The 24,520-nt window shown below is 47.4% G+C and overlaps 1 protein-coding gene across 1 annotated transcript in view; it reads left to right on the plus strand.

The window, feature by feature from the left end:
* Positions 1 to 3,705: 3,705 nt before the first annotated feature.
* Positions 3,706 to 24,520, plus strand: part of AFDN (afadin, adherens junction formation factor) — a 105,552-nt gene continuing 84,737 nt past the window's right edge. Inside the window, 5 exon segments of the mRNA XM_047093170.1 lie at positions 3,706 to 3,880; positions 7,278 to 7,393; positions 9,038 to 9,201; positions 12,553 to 12,713; positions 19,390 to 19,547. Of these exon segments, the coding sequence (XP_046949126.1) occupies positions 3,706 to 3,880; positions 7,278 to 7,393; positions 9,038 to 9,201; positions 12,553 to 12,713; positions 19,390 to 19,547 (774 nt within the window).

Raw genomic sequence — 24,520 nt, forward strand, 5'->3', positions numbered from 1 at the left:
AGTCCAGTGATCGAGACTTGATAGTTATTTCTCACAGGTTTGAAGTTTTGTTCCAGAGCTCTTACCAGTGGAGAACAGACAAACCAAAGCTGGAAGGATCGGATACTGTTACTGGAACTTTTGACTCAAATCGTTTTTGATTTTACATGTGAAGCATCATATTAGAGACTGAGGGAGGGCCTAGAACCATGGATGAGGTCCCTCAGGAAAGCTACCATTCAAGTGGGACCTCTGACGGCTGGTTCTTTATGGGGTTTACTCCTCAAAACAAGCTTCTTACTTTCAGATTATAATCAAGGAAATTTGAGCTCACGCGTGTCAGATAAGTCGCTCAGATACAGCTCTTCAGCTGAGATGCCAGCTGTTTTGTGCCCTGAGCCGAACCCCCAGGTGCCCGTCGCCCTGTGCGCTGGGCGGGCTCGTGGGCTCATAGACGAGGTGGAGCCAGGCGCCTGGCGGCGTGGGCTCGTTTCTTCCCGGAACTCCTCCTCCTGCGCGTGTCATAAAGGAGAAGAGTCCCGTGTTTCTCCTTCCCGTGGTGGAGTGAGTGTTGAAACTGGCGGGGCTGCAGAGCTTGGGTTTAAAGCTCAGGTTTTCGGGGGCAGCTCCTGGGTAGCTCTGCCCTCAGGGAGCTGTGTGGTTACAGTTTACACACCCTCCCTGTCTGGGAACCTTCTTTTTTAACCCCTTGATAAGGTATCGCATTCCTGTTTGAGGTATTAAATGCTGAGCTCTTAGTGTTGGGCATTTGGTTGCCCTTAATATACGTTACTATTAGTTGTTAATTTGGTCGTTATATGCAGAAGTCTTAGGTTCAAGAACTTGGTTTTATCAGTTTTCTGGGGTCTGAAAATTCTGTGGACTTAGTCACAGAAGGGAAGCACTGTGCGAAGGGGAGGGCTAGAGGGAGAGCGAGAATTAGGCTCCGTGAGGGGTGTGGACGCAGGGCTCCTGTCTCACCATCTCGTGAACTGGGAGATTATGACTTAGGCCGAAATCAAGAGCTAGATGCTTAACTGAGCCACTAGCCGCCCCTCAGAGTTCATCTCGATTAGCGCTTACCTAGTGAATTTAAAGGTAGTTTTAGTAGGCCACTTTATTTAGGCTTGGTAGAACCTGGAAACTTGTTTCTTTAAAAACATCAACGGAAATACTAGTTCTTTGCGGGTGGAAGTGCTGTTACTTGCTGGATTTCTGCCCTTGAGTTTACTCTTTTTTTCCATTTACTTCAACGTTTTATGTGCGATCAGTAGCTGAACCACGTTAATAATGGAGACTTGTATTTCCACTTTTTTCCCTATAAACAGTAGTAATCTCTCTATAAGGGATTTTCTTGAGGGTGAGAGACCTCCTCCTCCCCGTGCTCGTCAGTACATCCTTGTTCCCTTTGTGCTCTTGCCCAGTTGGGTGTTCCTTCCCAAATCTTTCATTTCTGGTAGTTGGGAAAGGGGTGCTTCCTGTCTTTGGGATCTGTCGTTTTAGTCTTGTCACAAATGATGGAAACTATCCTGTTAGCAAAGTGATTGGGTGGGAGGTGAATTTGCCTGGTGGTCTTGCTTCGTCTGTAGAGCAGGAGCCCTTGGAAGAGCTGGATGGTTTTGCCGGCTCCTGTTGGAGACTGTGGCTGTAGGGTAGAGACGATCTCGGAGTGGTGGCGACTGGAGCGCCAGAACCCTGGGGTAAACACGGGACTCCCGTAATAACGACTTAACATCTGTACAGCTAAATACAGTCAGTAATTGTTGTTTTCTGACGTCTGAGGAGGTGGTGGACGGGGAGAGTAGACCCAGAAGTGGAAATTGTGGCTTGAGTGGAGAGAGGCCGGGAGCTGAGGAGGACTGGGGCCGCCGAGCAACGGCAGGTGCTTAGCACCACCGGGCACTTGGCGAGGGTGGGCTGTTACGAATACTAACCGGTACTTACACAGACTCACAATTGAGGACCATCTTTCACGCGCGTGGTTACTTTACAAAGGTGTTGGGGATTGCCAGAATAACACCAGAGACGGAGAAGAGCATTTAAAGAGGATACTGCTCAACATTCTCTGCTGCTTGACCAGGCTGGACAGAGAAGCAGTTTATCATTTGGAGAGACCAAAGCAGGACTGATAGAGCTCCCATTTTGCTAACTCATAAAGCTGTTTTCAGTCTCCCTTCCATAATCATGGCCTTACTTCAACCCAAGGTCTGTGGTTCCATGGCATTCTTTTATTTTTTTTTTATTTTTCTTAATTTTTTTTAACACATGCTCGCTTTCTCTGTATTTTCTCCTGGGGCAGTGGGAAATGGGAAATTAACTACTGCCTAGTGTTCGGACGGGGCCTGAGCAAGTACAGTAAAGCTTCGGGGCTATAAATATGCCTTATTGTCTTGTTTTCTGTTTTAATTTTCATCCAGGTTATATAGTTAACCACATTCTAATATCCCGTAATTGTTATAATTACTAGGTCATAGTTAATTAGTGAAGAATTAAGTGAGCAGGTCGGGAGGACAGAAAAGCTTACTTGTGATGGGCTTGGAGCCCATAGAAAAGCCATCGCCAGGAGTAAAGCTGAGGAGTGACCTGATCTGACTTTTAACAAAATTGTGGGTGGATTCTAGATGTATTTTGAGGGTGGAATGACTTGACGTGCCAGTGTGGAAGGCGAGAAGAGGGAAGAATTGTCAGTGGTGCTGAGGGCAGTGAGGGCAGACGAGGTGGAATGCTGCTTGGAAGTTTGTTTGGAGCTGTGCTTTTCTTGTGTTTGCGGAAACAGTGGGGTACACAGGAGCGCAGGACCTTGCCCCCTTGTATCCCCAGGTCCAGTGTCCCCCAGGTTCTCTGATGTAGTGGTTCAGCCTGTGGGATACGAACCGCTGAGTCTTGGGTTATAGCAGAGGGCCTGGAAGCTGACAGGAGTTTCACTGAAATAACCTGCATTTTAATTGACCAGAAAGGGAAAAGAAATCACGGGAACGGGCATCCTGTCGTTGCACAGCTCCAGCTCCAGACCACGTTACAGTTCCCTTGCTTGTAAGACCCACCGTATTTATCTCGAGAAGTCCGGTTTTGAGAAAAACCGTGTTCATTGATTTTGGGCAGTAGTTCATATGAAAATTAGTTTCGGTTCTGCAAAGGCTAAGAGTTTCCATCTATTCACTTTCATGTTAGAATTGGGGTTAACATTTTTCCTTTGTGGTTTGAGTCGTCCCTTCATTTAGGCTTTATGATTTTGAGGCTGGACGGGACCTCAGGGATTGCTAGGCATGGACTTTGGGGATCTGTGGGTCTGGATTTTAACTGTGATTTGCTGCATAACCGGGCAAGATCCTTAAACTTTGTGTTTCAATGACCGAGTCTTGAAAACAGAGTTTAGTAGTGAATCTGCTAACCCGCGTCCTTCTAAAGACACAGCCAAGTAGTGCGTGTCGGGGTGTGCCTGGCACTGGCTGGAGACTCATTAATATTAGCTGTCGTTGACGTCAGCTGCTCCACGGCCATTGTCGTATACGTGAGACCAGTAAGGCGCAGGTTGTAAATAACTTGTCCCAAGTCACGTGATTCAGTTTGAAGACTAAACCCTGTCTCTCCGTTTCTGTCTCAGATGTTTGCAGTAATGAAACATCTTTTAAAGATGGCGAATGACTTTTTATTCTAGAAATTGAATCTTATTTTAGAATGTTTTTCCTTTCTGTTTTCCTTTAGGATTTGGAGTTTCATGGCGTAATGAGATTTTATTTTCAAGATAAAGCTGCTGGAAACTTTGCAACAAAATGCATTCGGGTCTCTAGTACGGCCACCACGCAAGACGTGATCGAGACGCTGGCAGAGAAATTCCGCCCTGACATGCGGATGCTGTCGTCCCCCAAGTACTCCCTCTACGAAGTCCACGTCAGCGGAGGTCAGTGTGCACACACGGGGCACTGGCGGGGTAGCCTCTGCTGTGTAGACGACTTCTGAACCACTCCTGTGTGCAGAGCACATCCCTGCCACAGCATTGCTTTGCCGCTGGCCCTTCTCTTCCTGGGGACGTTGGGGGGCGTTTGTGCGTCTGCGAAACGTTCAGACAGGATCCCGGGAATTAGATTTGGTGGAAGTTAGGATGGATGTGTCGTACACTTACTTTCTTCAAAGAACTAGCGTGACGTTTCATCGTTAAAATCGCCAGTGGATCTAGGCGCCCGAACACGTTGATGAAACCGTATGTTACTTGCTTTTGGAGAACTAGTTCACGTAACTTTTTTTTTTTTTTTTTTAACTTTTTAATGTTTGTTTTCGAGAGCGAAAGTGAGCATGAGTCGGGGAGGGGCAGAGAGAGAGAGAGAGGAAGACACAGAATCAGAAGCAGGCTCCATGCTCTGAGCTGTCAGCACAGAGCCCGACACGGGGCTTGAATCCATGAACGGTGAGATCATGACACTTAACTGACTGAGCCACCCAGGTGCCCCTCCTGTAACTTTTATGTATAGATTATGATACTACAATTTAATCCGGTTAAAATATTATGGGCATGAATCCTCAGTCTTACAAAAATGAGTATTTTTGTAATGTGAGATTGTATATTTTCCTTATTTGGAATACTTAGGGTATCTTGGGGAAACTTATGTAGTCATTTCTCCTTGTTTTAATGTTTGAAATTTTTGAAAATATCCTACATATGAGATGGCAATTTAAGTTGGACTGATTAGAAATGTAGAAATTTGGGGTGCCTGGGTGGCTCGGTTGAGCATCCGACTCCGTTTTGGCTCAGGTCATGATCTCACAGTTCGTGGGTTCGAGCCCCGTGTTGGGCTCTGCGCTGAGTATGGAGCCTTCTTGGGATTCTCCCCCCCTCCCCCCTGCCCCAACCTCCCTCTCTGACTCTCGTGTGTGTGCTTGCTCACTCTTCAAAAACAAACATTAGAGATGTAGAAATTTATACATTTTTTAATGAGTGCTGTGGAAATATTGAGTCCCCTATAAAATACATTGTGTCTCCTCTCTCTGCCCCTCCCCTGCTCATGCTCTCTCAAAAATAGATGTAAAAAAATTTTTTTAAAAATACAGATTCCAATTAATGCAACAACTAAAGGATTACATATATAGCACAAACCCAATTTAAATACCTGTTAAATTCCATCCAGAAATACTCTTTGAACATGCGTTATTTGTCTTGACTTCAAAATTGCCGCTTTCTTTGTATATTTGAAATAGGGTAAGAATTCTTGTACTGCATGGAATTCAGGTATGACCAAACACTTTTCCCTTGGAGAGTAGGAGATACAGGCCGTATTTGTTTGTTATTCTTTCAACATTATGAGGAGATCCCACTACATAAGCCACACCAAAGCTAGATTTGATGATAGAGGATAACCTTAATTTTGGATGGTTTTTCTGAGGTTGAATTTTTCCTTTAGCTCAGAATCACTATAACTAGGTTGTTGAGAAGAAACTACAACTTTTTCCTTAAAATTTTCTTTAATTAAAAAGTAAACTGTGTTGCGGTAAGGTGAAAACTCGGCAAAGGTACCTGGAGGCGGTCTCCTCTGTACCCGCGGTGAGCAGCGCGCCGGGACCGTGTGGCTCTGGCCATCCGCACCCCTGCACTCGGAGCAGCGGGCTCCCCCTGTGCCCCTGCCGCCAGGAGGAGCCCTCTGTCTGCGCTCTGTGCTTTCATGTCCTAGAGCCCTAGGGGCGTCGGGGGCGGGGCTTGTTTCATTGAGTAGTTAGATTCAGACAAGTTATGGACTGTTTATGCGCTAACAACTTGGTACGTGTTTTGAAAATAGTGCACAGAAAATGAAAGGAAAAGTACAATTTCCATTCCATTTTTAATGACCGTTCTTGCCTGATGGGGTTTGTGTGCCTCTGGCCCCTGGGTGGGGAGCGGGGCCCTCGATCCCTCTCCGGGCAGGTCTGGGGCGCTGCCAGGGGGAGGGACCGTGCGGCCTGTTGTGCACGCGGGCTGCCTGCGGCGGGTGTGACTTGTTCCCCTGAAAACTGAAAAGGCTCCTCAGTGAGTGTGCAGGGAGCCTTGGTGCATGTTTGGAGACCGCCGCTCCCGAGGGCTGAGTTCTGGGCCCAACGCGCACATCCACCACCAGGGAAACTCCACTGTTACCCTTTTTGTGGGTAGGATTCCTTGGTGAACTCAGTTGGAAAATACTTTTCCAAAAATTGTGCTGTTTTAAAACAAACAAACAAAAACCACTGAGGCGGAAAGGTATCTTCAAGTTACAAAGTTGTAGGAGGGACCCTGACTGTACTTCCGTTTCCTGGTTTGCCACACGCACGTTCGAATGGCTCACCCTTGTTTTGTTTTACTTTTATGATTTAGACTTGATTGTTGTTAAAACTAGCTCTCTAAAAAATGCATGTGAAGGATTTTGACATAGTACAAATCTTGCGACAAGAAAAACTGGGTAATTTTGGTTTGTAGCATCGGTTTCAAACTTCTTGATCCAGTCCCTCATTTATTGCTCTGATTTTTCATCTCTCATTTTTTCAGTTCATAAAACAAATTAGAACTTATTATTTCTGTATTCTTATAATCTGCTTGCGTATAGTACTTACCAAAAGTCTTTATCAGTCTCTGTTTTAAGTCTGTCCTGTTGACTCCTGCTTCCTTGACCACAGTACTTCTTCAGCTGGCCTCTGTCTCCTGTGTTTGCTAAAGACCTCCTTGCAGGCTGCGGTAGGTGGTCCGGGTGAGCGGGCTCTGCAGGAGCCCCTCTGTGGGCCCCGGGACTTATTAGAAGTCAAGCGAGAAGGAACACGCTAAACGTAGTGGCATGCTGTCGGAACCGAGGGACGGGACGGTGGCTTCTCTAGGTGACCTGAGGGCTGGGTGGCGAGCGTGGGAGGATCGGAAGGAGCCAGGAGGGGGAGCACCACGGTCACTCGCTCCCGGGCCTGCGAGGAGCTGTCATGGAGGTCAGCGGAACTTTGTGTCCTCTTAACGTTACTCTCTTAGCCTCCAGCTGCATAGGAGATGGTTTACAGAGGGAGGCTTCGCGGAGCCCTCTATTTTCTTCTAGTTCGTGTGCATTTCTTTTTTCCCAACTGGATTCTAAATGTTGTAAGGAAATTATCCCTGGTCAGTGTTTGGCATTGGGTACGTGGTGGTATGTGTTCTAGTACCAACACGATAGTAGATCATTAAAACTCCCACTTGCTATTTTGGAGTACATTTCAGCCTGTTAGTACTGGTGGTGATAAGGGATTTTATGTCGAGGAAATGAAACGTATGTCAGAACGTTTTATTAGCTGGTGCTGTTAAGTAACCATGACTTAATTTTTTTTCATTTCATTATTTGAAGAAGAAAGAAGATTGGATGTAGATGAGAAACCCCTTGTTGTGCAGTTGAATTGGAATAAAGACGATCGAGAGGGCAGATTCGTTCTCAAGAATGAGAACGATGCCCTTCCTCCTAAGGTACGTTCCGTCCAGGTCTCGTGCTGACAGTGTCCCGGGCCCAGGGTTGCCGAAACACACGTCATGTGAATGTGATAAGGGCTTCACTTTTTGCTTCTCTTCTTAAATGACCTGAATGACCCTTCGTGCAGAAAAAAATGTAAACAGAACCCTGCTTCTCTGTTTCATCCTGTTTCACTGAATAATGCCTAATGTTGCCCTTTACTTTTCCAAAGAAGCATTATGTCAGCTTTTGTTATTAAGAGATTTAATGATGAAGTAACCACCAGTTTTGTTTTGTTTTGTTTTTACCAAGTTATAAAGTCCAAATCTGTTTTAATAAAAATCAGAAGGGAAAGTAAAGTTTTAATAACCTATTTATGTGTGGATTTTCAGATACAACTTCATAAGGTACAGTGAAAACCTTTTCCGTGTTGTATGTAGACTTTCTTGGGTTAACGTAATGGAGTGATTTCTAAAACTTTCTTGGGCAGTAGGTGTCCGGAGCTCCTGTGCTGCTGGTTGTTTTCCATGGAACACTATGGAATAGGGGTCAAGCTGGAAAATAACGATAATTTCTGTGTGAAACAAAGTGGTAGCAAACGCAGAGGTCAAGAACGCTTAGAGAAAAGTCCCCAACAGGTTGGGACACGAGTGCCATTACTCCCTTTTGGAAACGAGAGTTTCATAAGGTGTTGTGACGCGGGTGCTCCATGTTGAGGAGTGTTCTTGGCCTTTCTTGTTCTCTGCTCTAGTGCTTGTTGCTTTTGTAGCAGATTCTTGTGAAGTAATAACGGGCATCTCTCTTCTTTCTTCTCTGGCCCGTGTTTTATTTCATCTCTGCACCGTGACCTCAGCTGAGCGCCCCGCTGTGGGCCAGAGAGGCTCATTCGTGGGCACCCGAGCCCTCGTTCGGGTGAGGACAGCACGGGTGTAGCTGGTGGCAAGGACGGGGCGCCAGCGTCGATGGAGCGGAGGGCAGTTTAGTTCCCAGTACAGGAACCTTTCTTGGCTAGTCTCGAATGTTCACAGTCAACCTATTAATTAGATAAAAAAAACTTTTGTCTCTGTGTCATCTGCTTGCAGGCCAAGTTGTAAATTAAGAGTAGGCAAGCAAATAAGATCTGGAAAAGAAGATACAAAGTTTTGCACAAACAGTGCTTAGTTTTGCATCCAAAAAGCCAGTTTCGTATGGCTACTCCTATATTTGTTTTAAGGTTAGAAAAATCATGTATGAAGTAGATAGTGATTTAAACACTTAGCTATTTCTGTATTTTGATTAGGTTCCTTTTTTTTTTTTTTAAAGTAACTTAAAATTATGTGTAACTTAAATTTTATTTATTGAAAATCTGGTTTCCTGAGTCCCACTCCGGTTTTCTTTACTGGGTTTGGTTTTCCGTTTGCTTGCTTGCTTGCATATTCATTTTGAATTGAGGTAAAAGATACACGTGGTGAAATGCGGAGATCTTGAACGTGTACGTTTTGGTGAATACACGCCTGTAGCCGTCAGCCCAGTCAAGATAAAGAACCTCTCCATTCCCCAGACCTTTCCTTGTCTCGGGAGCTGGGTTTTGGCTGTAATCAAGAGGAAGTCAGCTAGGCCAGAGAGTGCTTTCTGTGATTCTGTGCCGACAGCTGCCTTAGTGATGATGTTACTTTTATCAGAAGGCTCAAAGCAATGGACCTGAAAAGCAGGAGAAAGAAGGTGTTATCCAGAACTTCAAGAGAACTCTCTCCAAGAAAGAGAAGAAGGAGAAAAAGAAGAGAGAGAAAGAGGCAGTGAGGCAGGCATCTGAGAAAGATGATCGGCCTTTCCAAGGGGATGACCTGTAAGTAATTCTGGAAACGTCTCCGTCTCTGTCCTATTTAATGAAGCAGACCTTGTTAAATTACCAGATAAACTGTGAGAAGGACAAGCGTCAGTTAAGAAATGAGCTTGGGTGCTTGGCTCTTCTGTGCTGAGGGGAGCTGAGGGGTCCCCTCAGTGGGGACCCGGCAGTGGTTTCTTAACCAGGTCCTGTAACCAGGTTCCTGGCTGGCAGGGGCAGACCCCTCTCCCCGGGTTTGCTAATCTCAGGTAATCAACCTGCTGAACAGTATTGTTCTTAGCATACTATTGTCAGTGTTTTCTTCGTTTTGGGCCTTTCGTTTCTGGGTGGTTTTTTTTTTTTGTTTTTTTTTTTTCCTCCTTTGGTCCTTAAATTAAGGCGGCAGTGGTTTCTTTTTTTTTTTTTTAATTTTTTTTTTTTTTAACGTTTATTTATTTTTGAGACAGAGCATGAACAGGGGAGGGGCAGAGAGAGAGGGAGACACAGAATCGGAAGCAGGCTCCAGGCTCTGAGCCATCAGCCCAGAGCCCGACTCGGGGCTCGAACTCATGGACCGTAAGATCGTGACCTGAGCTGAAGTTGGACGCTTAACCGACTGAGCCACCTAGGCGCCCCGGCAGTGGTTTCTTAAATACACTGAACACCTTATCAGGGGTTGGCAGGACCAGTGAGAAGAGCAGCTGTGCCTTTTTTTTTTTTTTTTAAACATTTGAGAGAGAGACCAAGTGTGATTGGGGTCAGGGCAGAGAGAGACAGGGAGACACAGAATCTGAAGCAGGCTCCAGGCTCCGAGCCGTCAGCACAGAGCCTGATGTGGGGCTTGAACTCATGAACCGTGAGATCATGATCTGAGCCTAAGTCGGATGCTTAACCAACTGAGCCACCCAGGTGCCCCGCAGCTGTGCCCTTTTAAGGTTCAGCTGCACTGTGTTGTTGGCTCCGGCCCCACCAAGGTTGCACTTCCCCGACTAAAGGAATTTGAGCTTCTGACTTCAGAGCTGATGGAATAAGGGAGATCCTTGCATTTTGATTATAACAGAAAAGACACCTCAGAAGATACTGACCTTTCCCCTTAGGTGCAAGATCTTGGTGGAGACCCGTCAGTTTTCACATTAGCTGGCCCTTCATGTAGCCGTCAGGGTATCATGGTCCCTCTTAGGTCCCTCCTCGCCTCCGTGGTGCCTGCATCATGGCCTCTGTGCTGTTCTATTGCTGAAGTAACAGGTGTTCATTTTAGAAAGTCAGAACACAGATTTTTCGGAAAGGGGGAGAGAGTCACCTGTCGTCCCAGGAGCCGAGAAGGAAACGTGGTTTGTCTGGTGAGCAAATATGTACACTTCATACGTTTATGTAGAGTTTTTAAACGGAATCAGAGGCTTTTGAAACTAGAGCTTTCCACATGACCTCTTTCCACTAAAATCTATCACATACATACATATATTCCTAAGTATATATTTTCACAAAAATGTAAAGTAATTTAAATGATTATGTAGTAGTCTGTCCTGCAGTGTTTCCCAAAACTGATTTCATCAGCCCTCTTTGTTTTGTACTTGTAGGTAGTTCACAGGGTTTGTTGGTGTTACAAGTAACTCTTGTGACCGTCCTTGCTCACAACTCCGGGGACTCATCCTTAAGGAGCACTCAGGAAGAGCGGCTCAGGGACAGCCCGGGACACGTACGTGGCCAGGCTGCTCCTGGAGGCATCTTCCACAGCCCACGAGCCTCGTCGCTTCCTCCTACTCTCTCTCTTCACAGTGCACAATACCTCGAGAAACTCCAGTTTATTTTGTCATTAACAGCGTAGCTGTCTTTCCACACATCACTAACCATTTACTCACTAACCATTTACCTTGTGTTGTAGCAACTTCTCCAAGTCTGTCTTTGTTGTTTGATACTAAGTATTCTGTATATATTGCGGATTATTAACCATTTGTTAATGATGTTTAGAGTGGAATTGAGCCCATTTTGGATTGCATCAAAGTGGGTTTATATCTTAATCCGTCAGACAGCGAGACCTGTGTAATGAACATGAGCTGTTGAGTATAGTATTACCTACACAGTAGGGCTCTGTTTAGCATAGTTACACAATAGAAATTGTTTATGTTGCTTATACATGAAAAATATCAAAAGGAAAGTTTGAAAATTACGCTACGGTTTGTCCTATTCAATTAGCTTCGTTTATGGAGTAATCCATTGTTTGTGTTAAGAAAATGAGCTGCTTAAGGGCACCTTGGGTGGCTCAGTTGATTAAGTGTCCAACTCTTGATTTTTGGCTCAGTTCAGGCTCTCACGGTCGTGGGGTTGAGCCCTGAGGCGGGCTCTGCTCTTAGCGTGGAACCTGCTTAGAATTCTGTCTTCCTCTTGCTCTGTCCCTCCCCTGCTTGTGTGCTCATGCATGCGTGCTCATGCTCGCTCTCTCAAAATTTAAAAAGAAAATGAGCTACTTAAAATGATTTAAGTTCAATTTGGTTGATTCAAAGCTTGACTGTTTAATGATTAAAAAAAAATTTTTTTTAACGTTTATTTATTTTTGAGAGACAGAGACAGCACGAGCAGGGGAGGGGCAGAGAGAGTGGGAGACACAGAATCTGAAGCAGGCCCCGGGGTGTCAGCACAGAGCCCGACACAGGGTTCTAAGTCACAAACTGCAAGATCGTGACCTGAGCCGAAGTGGGACGCTCAACCGACTGAGCCACCCAGGCGCCCCTAATTAAATGATTTTCAGGATTAAAAATGACCTCTTAAAGTGTATTTATCGAAATTGAGTCTTTTATCCGCCTTACCTGAATATGCAGTTTTCAAAAACTCTGCCCTCTGGACAGTTGATTGCTTGTCGGAGGAGCCGCTGGGGCAATTTTCTTAGGAAAATTTACCTTCAAGAAAGTGAATGTTAAATCTTTTAGTTCAAAAATCATGCTATTAGAGTTCAAGATTTACTATAATTTTAAGAGCCTTTTACTAAAAGTATATTCAGTTCTTTATTTCTTGTGGTTGGAATGTTTGTCACTCATTTGGTCTATTTTTAGGAAAACACTGGTGGAAATTCCAGACGTGTGTAATTTGCACGTTTTGCTTCTAGCCTGGTTAGCGAATGCACAGCAATTGGGCTACTACGTAAACTCGCTATAAGATGTTAATGATCCGTTTCTCCTCCGTGTACTAGCTTGCGTCGAGAGGGACCGGGTTGTCCACAGTCCCGATCGGTGGGCACCAGGTACCAGTGCGTGCAGACCCTGGCCTCCTGCGGAGCGAGCCGGGGAGCACCTGCCGCCGTCACCGCTGTGTGACTGCGGCGGAGGGGTTTCCCGTGCGACCCTGAGCGGACGCCGCTGGCGCCTCTTTTTCTTGCAGCGAGAATTCCCGACTGGCCGCCGAGGTTTACAAAGACATGCCCGAGACCAGCTTCACTCGCACGATCTCCAACCCCGAGGTGGTCATGAAGCGCCGGCGGCAGCAGAAGCTGGAGAGGCGGATGCAGGAGTTCCGGAGCTCGGACGGGCGGCCGGACTCAGGTGCGCGTGCGCGGGGGCGCCTCCTTCCGAGCCGTGTGCGCCTCCTTCCGAGCCGTGTGCGCCTCCTTCCGAGCCGTGTGCGCCTCCTTCCGAGCCGTGTGCGCCTGCGCGGGGCGGGGTCGCTCTGCCTCGGGCGGTCCGCGATGGGTCCGGTTAGGCCCTCCTCCCCGGTGCAGCTCTTGATTTAAATTCTTGGGTTCTGGAAACTTTCGAGTATGCACAACACAAGAGAGAGATGCAGCGAACCCCCCGTGGGCCTGTTACCCGGCCTCCGCCCTCGGCCGCCCCGGCCTCCTCTCTGCTCCCACATCGGCGCCGCTTCGCAGATTTCTCGGTATTTCATCCTCTATGTCCGTGCACTTTCCCGAAGGTGAAGGTTCCTGGGAAATAGAAAGGAACCACGGCACTGTTGCCCCTTACCGAAGCCTTGACGGCAATTCCCCCAGGGCCTCAGACTGCCTGGTCGTCGTTGGCTTCTTCCTGACAGCCTCCGATGATGCCTCCCTGGCGTGGGATCCAGATCGCACCTGCAGGGGGCACCTGGTCGGGCGGGCGTTCGCTCTGCGATTCCCTTTCCTCTTGTCTGCCCTCCTGCTTCTCGTCCTTACTGGTGTGCGGTGGAGACCCGGGTTATTTGTCTTGGGATTTTTGCCGACTGCGTCCGGGTTTACCCTGGTTTTCCTCCGGCTCTGCTTCCTTGGTTAGGGGAGGAGGTGGGGTAGGTTTTCGGGGGGAGAGGGAGCGGGGCGGAAATACCTCCCGTACCAGCATCCACAGGTGAGCAGTGGTTGTGAGCTTTTTAACGAATTCGTGGAGTTAAAAGTTGTCAGTGTCTTTCCGTCTGTTGCAGTTACTGTCCTTACTGGTTCTTGAATTGCCACTTTGAGACAGCAAGGGGCTCTTCCACCTGGCCCCTGAGGCTTTGACGTGTCCCCGGTGGTCTTGGGGAGTCTCCCTGCGTGACAGGACACCGAGGCTCACCTTGGGAACGTGCTGCCCCAGACTAGGAAGGTGGCTGTTTCTCTTGCAAATGCTCGCTCTTTCTGGTTGCTCGGAGAGCTCCCTGGTGCTGCTTAGTGTTCGCTCGCCCCCGTCTTCAGTGGACAGAGCTAGCTGACTTCTGGTACGTGTTTCTTACTGCTTCGGTTTCAGGCAGTCTAGCCTTTCTTAGGATAAATTCTCTCCACCTGACACCAGTAATGTCTAATTGTTTTATTTTGACATTACGATTTATTACAGGAAAAAGCAACGTGATACTGTTATTAGCAACAGTATGATTGTGAAAAAATTTGAAGCTTCTTGGGAAACTTGCTTGTGAGTGTATCTTGTAAGGTGATATTGTCAAATAACTAACTAGTTTGGGTAAATATCTAGTGTGTGATTGCTAGGTCATAGGGAAGTTCTGTTTTTAACTTTTTTTTATTTTTATTTATTTATTATTTTTTTTAAATTTTTTTTCAACGTTTATTTATTTTTGGGACAGAGAGAGACAGAGCATGAACGGGCGAGGGACAGAGAGAGAGGGAGACACACAATCGGAAACAGGCTCCAGGCTCTGAGCCATCAGCCCAGAGCCCGACGCGGGGCTCGAACTCCCGGACCGCGAGATCGTGACCTGGCTGAAGTCGGACGCTTAACCGACTGCGCCACCCAGGCGCCCCTAAGTTTTTTTTATTTTTGAGAGCAAGAGACACACAGGGTGTAAGCCAGGGAAGGGCAGAGAGGGAGACAGAATCCGAAGCAGGCTCCAGGCTCTGAGCTGTCAGCACAGAGTCTGACGTGGGGCTCAAACTCATGAACCACGAGATCGTGACCTGAGCCGAAGTCGGACGCTTAACCAGGCGCCCCTACTTTTAACTTCTTAAGGAACCCGCATAGTTTCCCAGAGTGGCTGCACCAGTTTGCGTTCCCACCAACAGTGCGTGCATAAGGGTCCCTCTTCCTCCCCATCCTCGCCAATACCTGTTGTTTCTTGGGTTATTAATTTTAGTCATCCTGACAGGTGTGAGATGGTATCTCATCATGGTTTTGATCTGTGTTTCCCTGGTGATGAGTGATGTTGAGCATCTTTTCGTGTGTCAGCCATCTGGATATCTTCTTTGGAAGATACAAAAACAACAACACAGCTATTTGAAGGGGCACATCCCCCCCAGTGTTTCTAGCAGCACTGTCAACAACAGCCAAACTATGGAAAGAGCCCACATGTCTGCTGACCGATGAATGGATAAAGAAAATGTAGTGTGTATATATACAGGGGAACGTTATTCGGTGATGAGAAAGAATGAAATCTTGCCATTTGCAACAACATGGGTGGAACTGGAGGGTATTATGCTAAGCGAGATAAGTCCGAGAAAGCCCAATACCATATGATTTCACTCGTGGAATTTAAGAACAAAACAGATGAACGTATGGGAAGGGGAGAAGAGAAAGAGGGAGGCAAACCCTAAGAGACTCTTAAGGATAGAGAAACCGAGGCAAGTGGGTGGGGGATGGGCACTGAGGAGGGCACTTGTTGGGATGAGCACTGGGTGTTGCATGTAAGTGATGAAGCACTAAATTCTACCTCTGAAGCCAGTGTTACCAAATATGTTAACTAACTAGAATTTAAATAATCTGAAAAGAGAAAAAATTACTGTGTTGGGAAATTACCTATTTGATTCCTCTCCATATTGACTTATATTTTATTTTGTTTCTGATTTTAGAGGTTTGCTTCTTAAAAATGTAATGTGCTTTAATAATTCCTAAGGCAGGTGTACCCAGCATGGTGTGTGTGTGTGTGTGTGTGTGTGTGTGTATTTTATTTTTTAATTTTTTCTCTTAACATTTATTATTGAGAGAGACAGAGCACGAGCAGGGGAGGGGCAGAGAGAGAGGGAGACACAGAATCCGAAGCAGGCTCCAGGCTCCGAGCTGTCAGCACAGAGCCCGACGCAGGGCTCAAACTCGTGAACCGTGAGATCATGACCTGAGCTGAAGTTGGACGCTCAACCGACTGAGCCAGCCAGGCGCCCCTCAGAGAGCTTTTAACTCCGCCTAGGCTTCAAATTGGAGTGGTGACTGTGGGAGCAGAGTAGAAGTTGGATCTGAGGGAGTCGCGTTGGAAGTGGGCGCCTGCTGTTCGCGGGGGACCCGTCTCTGAGCGCGGCCACTGAGAGCGAAGGGGTGCACCAGGTTCCTAAGAGGCGGAGTTATCAGACCCAGAGCAGACTGGATTCTACTTGGGAGGGGAGGCATTCTGGATAACGCCCGTTTTCCTGGGATGGGTGTTGCTGCTCTGGAACGAGAGGACGTTTGTGAGCGGAAGATAGGTTTTGCTGAGGTGCCGGTGTGATTGGGGAGCTGTTTTGAGCTGGAAGGGCAGTGTGTCTAGACCAGGCACTGGGCAGCAGTGTCCCATAGAGGGAGAGAGTTGGGGAGTGATTTATGGTTGCCAGGTAATGTCACTGGGCGTGGGTGAGATTCTTTTTGTAGAAAGTATGTAGGTAATGGGAAGACTTAAGAGAAGGCCGCTGTTAAGAGGACTGGGCAGTGAAAGGAGAAAACGAAGCAAAACAGTCTCCAAGGAATTAGGAAAACTAGCAGAACATCTAAGAAGTAGAGCTTTAGAGGGATGGGGGTAGAAGGAATAGTTTTCTATCCAGACTTCCAGGAGACACTGAAAACCTAAATATTGTTAGCAAAATAGCTGTGGTTAATATTAACCAGTCAAATATATTAAGTTCAGCTATTTTGTTTGTCTTTAATAAATGACTTAGAAAAATATGTTCTCAGGACACCTGGGTGGCTTATTGGCTAAGCGTCTGGCTTAGGTCATGATCTCAAGGTTTGTGGGATCAAGCCGCACATTGGGCTCAGTGCCGAATATGGAGACTGCTTGAGATTCTCTCTCCCTCTGCTCCTTTGCCTGGCTTGCACTCTGTCTTAAAAAAAATTATAATAAAATGAAGTAGAATTGACAAACAGCATTGTTAGTTCCAGGTATACACTGTGATGATTCAACCCTTTTATACACTGCAAAGTGATTACATAATGTGACTAGTCGCGGGGGGGGGGGGGTTGCTTAGTTGGTTAAACATCTGAGTTTTGATTGCAGCTTAGGTCATGATCTCATGGTTTGTGGGGTCGAGCCCCACCTGGGGTTCTGTGCTGACCGTGTGGACCTGCTGGGGATATTTTCTCTCTCTCTTTCTCTTCCTCTCCCCTGCTTGCGCACACTCTGTCAAAATAAACTTAAAAAAAACAAAAATGTATTCTCGTAACCTGTCCTGTCGGTAGAAGCCGTGGGATGTGGTCACGTGCGGGTGAGTGTAACGAGAGTGACCGCTCAGTCTATTTACTTCCCTGTCTTGTCAGCCTGACAGTTTGCCCCCTCGGTTCTGATGACTGAACTCCCTTCACAGCCCATCGGACTCGGCCCGTAGGAAGCTTCCCCCCTGGGCTTTGTAAAGCACGGTTAAGCACTCAGGCGCGCTCTGTGGTGTCCTCCGAGGAGCTGGCCCGGAAGCGTCCCGTGCGTCTCAGGTAGCTGATGCGTGGCACAGGGCACGAGCACCAGTTACAGCCACGGATTTCTTACTGTGACACCGTCGGCGACCGTGTGGGAATTCTCCCGCCTCGGCGTCCTCACGACCCGTGTTGGGAGTGCCAGCTGTGACCGGGGTCCCGCACTTGGGGTCCTGGAGAGGCGCGGGCCTCCGTGTGCTCGTCTCCAGTCCTGCCTTCATCAGAGACCGAAACGTACATTGATGCAAATGGGTTTTAGTCCATTTTACTGAGCTGCTCCACTCTTCCTCCTCAGCACGGAGGGTGGTGCCTGCCTCTGTGACAAAGACACCGTGGTGTGGTGTTAGGCTTATAAACCGGAAACTGTTTGAATTAGACCCTCTCAACACTCAGTACACTGAAACCAAGTTAGATGTAGATGGATAAACGGATGCCAAAAGTAACCCATCCAGTAGTGAAATTTGGCCACGTGAGCCTGAGTTTTCCAGCCGCCTCATCGTGGCGTGTCCCTTAGAAGAAGTGCTGCTCGAAATTGTGTATCTGTAGGAGCCCTACTGACTCTTGAAAATGGTTTTCTGGGAAGCCCCGACCTTAAGTTTTTTCAGACAAAAATTGTTTGATTCTCTGCAGTCTGTACCTTGGGGTTGCAAAGTACTTGTCTAGACTTCAAGCAGATGCCACGTTTTTCAGAAAAATTAGATTTCTGACCACTTGCATGTTTTGGTAGCCTCCTAAGGGAGGGCACAAGGCCCCCTCATCAGCTTTCAGAACAGGCGTTCTGGTTTGCTCCTTGGTTGTCTGATGGGCACAGTACAGACAGGTTGCCTGTGTCTGCAAAATGGTTCTTACTCGTTCTCTTGTACGTGTTTTCCTTATAAATTACCCCGAATGTGCCTTTGGCAGCAGGGCACGATGAAGTCAGAAGGGAGCACCTTGGGCTAGTGGAGCACGCGCTTTAACAGCTGGCCTCCCTGCTGGGACGGCGTCCCCCCTCTGCGGCTCTGCTTCAGCCGGAAGCCCAGCCGCTTAGGAGAGCACCGGTGGCATTGTGCCCGCCTCCCGATGTGGCACGGGCACACGTGCAACTGAGGCCTTCCGGTGGCTCCCACTTCAGCTAGAGTAAAACCCAGGTCCTCGCGATCATGGTTTGCGAAGTCCCACGTGGTCTGGCCTCGGTCAGCCTGACTGCATTTTCCCTGCCTTCCCTCGGGTGCATCTCTGGCCAGTGAGCCTTCCGGACCTGTGCTGGCTGAAGGCCTTAGCACCTGCTCGCCCCCTGCCCAGAGAGCTCCTCAGGTGGCCGCCGCTGGCCATCCAGGGCTCATGGCCGGTGTCCATCTTCGAGAAGGTTTAACAGTCCCACGAGCTTAGGAAGCTCTTGGTTACGGTCTTTCTTTTTTTTAATTTTTTTTTTTTCAACGTTTTTATTTATTTTGGGGACAGAGAGAGACAGAGCATGAACGGGGGAGGGTCAGAGAGAGAGGGAGACACAGAATCGGAAACAGGCTCCAGGCTCCGAGCCATCAGCCCAGAGCCTGATGCGGGGCTCGAACTCACGGACCGCGAGATCGTGACCTGGCTGAAGTCGGACGCTTAACCGACTGCGCCACCCAGGCGCCCTGTTACGGTCTTTCTTACCACCATGCTTGTGTTTTTCACAACGCGTGCCGCCATCTTAGGTCTTCTTGTCGCTCTTTCCCCCCACCCCCTGCACCCCACACCTAGAGTAGAAGCTCTTTGAAGGCCAGGACACTGGACTGTTCATGGCTGCGTCCTCAGCATCGGAACACGGGCCTCTGTGTGAGTTCGCGTGTGCTAAATCGTTGACAGGCAGCACTGTCGGAACACCGTGGGGTTTCTTCCTTTCCTCATCTTTGAGCCGTGGTGAAAATGGGTTCATCGTTACGAGAACTACTCGGGCTTGAAGAGGGAACAGGATCCGTTCTGTTGCACAGGACTGGTCGGCATACGGTGCTACTGGATCAGCTGGTGACTGTTCACGCGTGTTGTCTAACAGGAAAGGAGGATGGAATTAGGAACACAGATTGCGTCGTTGCACTCGTTGCAACCGGAACTTAGATGCCCTCTTTTAAAGGGATCATAAACGTTAGCTGTCTCGGTTACTGGGATAAAATAAAGGAGTGCTCAGAGATGTCTGAATGTTTTTTTTCAGGCGGAACACTGAGAATTTATGCAGATAGCTTAAAACCGAACATTCCCTACAAGACAATCCTGCTGTCCACCACGGATCCTGCTGACTTTGCTGTGGCCGAGGCTCTAGAGAAATACGGTCTGGAGAAGGAGAACCCTAAAGATTACTGCATCGCCCGGGTAAGTGACTACCCAGCCGGAACCTACCAGTGCTACGCATGCCGGCACTTCTCGTTCAAGTGGCAAGATAGCCTTTGAGTGAAGTTCAGTGTAGGCTGGTTTTCTTCGCACTGTATCATTTAAAATGTAATACGTGGAAACCCTGTGTTAATCCCCCTTCTGTTACAGAAGTAATACGTGTTCTTATTATAAGAAAAAGTGTAAAAAGGTGAAGACGATAAAATCACCCATAGTTCTGATACCAAAGGATAACCACTGTTCACGCTTTTATATACACATATCTTTAGTTCTTATTTTGTGTACATAGGTGACTTCGTGTTTTTCATGATGTCGTCTTAAGGTTTTCACTGAGATACCTCGTGACGGTCCCACTCTTAAGTGGACTCCAGTTTGCTGTTCTAACGAGCGTTTGGTCGGTGTGTTTAGTAGCCGGACTGTCTTGGAGATAAAGCCTGCATCTCTCACCCTGGTACTCAGAGACCATGAGATGCTTTTCCTCACAGCTGAGTGGCTGACACTAAGTGAGATCAAGCAGGTTTTCTCTCCTGAGGCAGACTACTTGGAAAGTTCTTAACCCTTAAGTCAGTCACGAGGAAATGCTGACTTCTTCATCACCGGGATTTCTCTGGCAAAATCTCCTCCTGGCAGTGGATTTTTAGAAGAAATAAATCCCTTCCTTTCCCCATCTTAGCAGTTGATTACAAAACCGTGATGTATTACTTGCCGTAGTGCCCCCGCCTCACAAGATGACTGGGGAGTAAGTAGAGGCAGTAACCGTGCGCATTTAAAGTCTGCGGTGTCCCCAGTACCGACCCCCCACCCCAGGAACACCCCTTCACCTTCGAAAGTCCCTTCCCCCGTCTCCAGCCCAGATAGTGCTCTCTGTCGCTTAGTTTCGTGTGCTAGAACTGCACATAAACGGTGTCGTGTAGCAAGCGGTCTTCCTGCCTGCTCTCCTCCACTGGGCACCGGGAGCTCGGGGTCGGCCGCGTGCTTGGGCGTGTCTACACTGGCTTCCTTCCGGTTGCTGAGTAGTATTTCGTTATATGGATGGTTTGCGGTGCTTTCGCCTGCTTACCTGCTGACGGACATTTGGGTTGTTCCCGGTGTTGGGTTTTGGGCGGTTACGGTCAGGCTGCTCTGAGCATGTGTGTGCGGGTGTCCTCACAGACCTGTTTTCTTAAGTAAATGCTGGGTGGCAGGTGTATGTGTAACTTTTTAGGAAACTTTGAAACTGTTTTCCAAAGCAATTAAATCACGTTGTGGTTGCTTCACTTCCTCATTTGTGTTTGATACTGTCAATTATTTTAAGAATCGGCCACTCTGGGGCGCCCGGGGGGCTCTGTCGGCCGGGCGTCCGACTTCGGCTCGGGCCGTGATCTCGCGGTTCGTGGGTTCGAGCCCCGCGTCGGGCTCTGTGCTGACGGCTCGGAGGCTGAAGCCTGGAGCCTGCTTCGGATTCTGTGTCTCCCTCTCTCTCTGCCCCTGCCCCGCTCACGCTCTGTCTCTCAAAAGTAAATACTTTTGAGAAACAAAAAAAGAATCAGCCTTTCTGATGGCGAATAATGGGATGTCCGTGTGGCAAACGGTTTTAATTTCCCTCTTGATAGCTCTGTGTTAAGTCCTTTGTAGGATACATGTGTTGTGAATATTTTTTCCCCAGTCTGTGGCTTGGTTTGCCTTTTCATTTTTTTAATGATGCCCTTTAGAGAATACTTTTTTTTTTTAAGCCTTCTATTATTTTTGTGTTCTCTGTAAGAATTTACCTCTTTTGAGGTTGCAAACAGTTTCCTCCTGAAGTTTTGTACTTTAGTTTTTACGTTTTGGTCTCTGTTCCATTTCAAGTTAGCGTCTATATGTTGGTGTGAGATCAGGGCAGGTGTTCATTTTTTCCGGTGCAGATAATTGGTTGACCCAGCACCATTTGTTAAAAGGACTTTCTTTTTTCCCCCGTTGAGTGCTTTAACGTCTTTGCTGAAAATCAATTGGCCATACGTGTGTGTGGTTCTGTTTCTGGAGTCTGTTAATCTGTATTTTATCTTTTTGTGAACACCACACTGTATCGATAACTAGATTGATAATAAGTCTTAAAATCAGGTAAATAAGTCCCAATTTTGTTTTTGCTTTTATTTATTTTTTCTAATATTTATTTTTGAGAGACAGCGCACATGTGCGTGAGTGGGGAGGGGCAGAGAGAGAGAGGGAGACGCAGAATCTGAAGCAAGCTCCAGGCTCCCGGCTGTCAGCACGGAGCCCGACGCAGGGCTTGAACCCATGAGCTGTCAGATCATGACCTGAGCCAAAGCTGGATATTTAACAGACCGAGCCACCCAGGGGCCCCTGTTTTTGCTTTTAAAAATTGCTTCAAGTTATTCTGTATTATTTACGTTTCTGAATAAATTTCAGAATCAGCTTGTCCATTTCTGCACAGAACCCGCTGGAGTTGTGACTGGATTTGCATGGACTCTAGATAAGTCAGGGGACACCCTGTCCTCAGTCTCCAGTCTTCTAGGCTGTGGACAGAGTGCACCTCTGTGTGTGTGATCTCTGTGCTCCCAGTAGTATTTTGTAGTGCTCAGAGTAGAGGTCTAAGACCTCTTTTACTAGCTAGATTGAATTAAGTAAAAGAGTTTGTTGAGTTTTATGCCTTTTAATTTTGTTGAAAAGCTAAGAAGTTATATTCAGTTGGAAACACTGTTTGGTAGATTTGTAGTTTGATAAATATAGTTGAATTGTCAGCTGAAAATAGATGAGAGAACAGGTTTTTTTTCCCATTAAAATGACAACAAAGAAATAAAAACCTGTGTAAGTGCTCAAGAACGAAGAGAATGAGAGGAGAGATGGCGGAAGATAGGGTTGTTAGTGAATTTCTGAAGAAGCAGGTGACAGGTGTCCTGCTCATTGGGCCGCAGAAAGCCTACGGAGAGAACCCGCCAGGGAGGAGCTTGCTAGTGCCCATGTCACGAGCCCACGCGGACCCAGGAATGAGTTGCTTTAGCACTTCCCGAGTCCACATTGAAAGCGGAGCTAAATCATATTGGGTTGAAAGTTTCCAGAAGCAGCGGACTCCACCAGATTTCCTTCCCATTCCAACTGCTGTCTCTTGTCTCCGTGTGAAGGCTGTGGTCGACCTGATGGGGAGGAGGCCTTGTGTTTGGGGGTAACGGGCACACAGGGCACAGCAAGGGTCTTGACTGAAAGTGGGAGGGTGGAGCGGAAGCCTCTGCCCGGGATGCTGACGGCCAGAAGATTTAAGGACTTCTCCCAGAAGGCACTCTCTGGCCACGTGAGAAGGATGTGTATGCAAACGGACCTGTGGAAGCGCTGGTCCAGTAACCTCACTCAGGCCTCCTGGCAGGAATCCTCGTGCACACATACGTACGTACGGCCCTCACCTTGAGCTCTCTCGTGACTCACTGTTGAACGTGAACGGATGGCCAAGGTTCAACAGACACTGAAACACCTTTGGGACGAAAGACCAACCCAAACAGGCAAAAGAACACAGATGAGATAAGACAGAAAGCAGACGGAAGTGTTCAAAAACCGAGAGACTCGGACAACAAGGAAGACCGTGTATCTGTGGAATAAGACCAAATAAGTCCTGTAAGAAGGGACACTCAGACCTTAGAAATTTATAAATGTAAGCAAATAAGGGATAGGAGAAAAGTATCAGTGAAAGGGGTGAAAGATAAAGGTAAGGAAACATGCCAAGTGTAGAACAAAACGAAAAGATCAGAAAGTTAGATCTGCAGTAGAATACCTAACACTTACCTAAAGGAGGGTCAGATAGAGAAAGCAAGAGGACGTGGGGAGAGAGAGAAGTTACCAAAGGAATGTACTAGAATATCTCCCAGAACGGGAGGGTTTGAGTTGCTGGTTTGAAAAGGCCCACTGAATGATGGTACAGTTACTGAAAAAGATCCAAACCAGGGCATATTATTTTGAAATTGTAGAAAACTAGAGAAAAGAAAACAAGGATTCCAAGGAGAAAGATTCAAGTCGCATATAAAGGATTGGGGGCAAGATTGCTGCCAGTCATTTCAGTAGTGGTCACGGAGTCTGGAATACACGTAGCTTTCTAATTCAGAGTGAAATGGTTTCCAGTCCAGATTGTCAAATGGTAGGTACATGGAACGAAGACCTTTCAAAACCCGTAAGGCCAAATTTACCATCCATTCAGCCTTTCTCAAAAAGGTACCGCAGGGTATTCTCCAGCAAGATGGGCTGAGTGGGCCAAGAAAGGGAAAGATCCAGCCAGGCTCCCAGAATAGAGTCCAGCACAGGAGGTCATCCCAGCAGTGGTGGCGAAGGAGGGTCTGGAGGGCTTCTGTGCAGTCATCCTACGGAGCACCCACTTCAGAGTGGACGTAGCATTCGAGATTGAGAATGGTGTTCATAAATAAGGTGATAAGTGTTACGGTCTATCTAAAACAAGGGGCTAGTGAATTCCCAAGTGTGTTTCTGTGAGGACTTGTTCTCATTCCCGTGTGTTACAGCAGGTAGTAAGAAGCAGACTCCGCACCCATCACTAAAGGGATGCCCATCCATACCGTTGAATACCTGTGGCTGTGAAACATGATGGATTAAACCCGTCTTATAAAACACCCTTTATTTGGAAAAACAATTACCACAAAATAAAACGAAGCAACGTGAGCCCCTGTGTGTGCGTCCATGACCATACAGCAAGGTGGATGAGTGGGAAGGGTACGCTCCAGCTCACTACCCGCCGACGTGAGCGGAAGGGCAGGGGATGGAAGACTTTGAGATACCACGTGTGATGCCGATGGGAGCCTCTTACGTGAGGTAGATGGGTGAAGATCATTGCCAAAAGCGTGGTCGTAAAAATAGTTCTCTCACAGTGGGGTTCGTTTCTTCCTTGGGCTTTTCTGTATTTCACTTTTTCACAGTGATCCTGCATGATTGGGAATGGGGACGAAACACCTCAAAGCTCGTGTCTCCGTGGGGTGGGGAAG

This window comes from Lynx rufus, unplaced genomic scaffold (assembly GCF_022079265.1).
Source record: "Lynx rufus isolate CCGP_SWC_20201006 ecotype Redwood Valley unplaced genomic scaffold, mLynRuf1.p SCAF_32, whole genome shotgun sequence".
Lineage (NCBI taxonomy): Eukaryota > Metazoa > Chordata > Mammalia > Carnivora > Felidae > Lynx > Lynx rufus.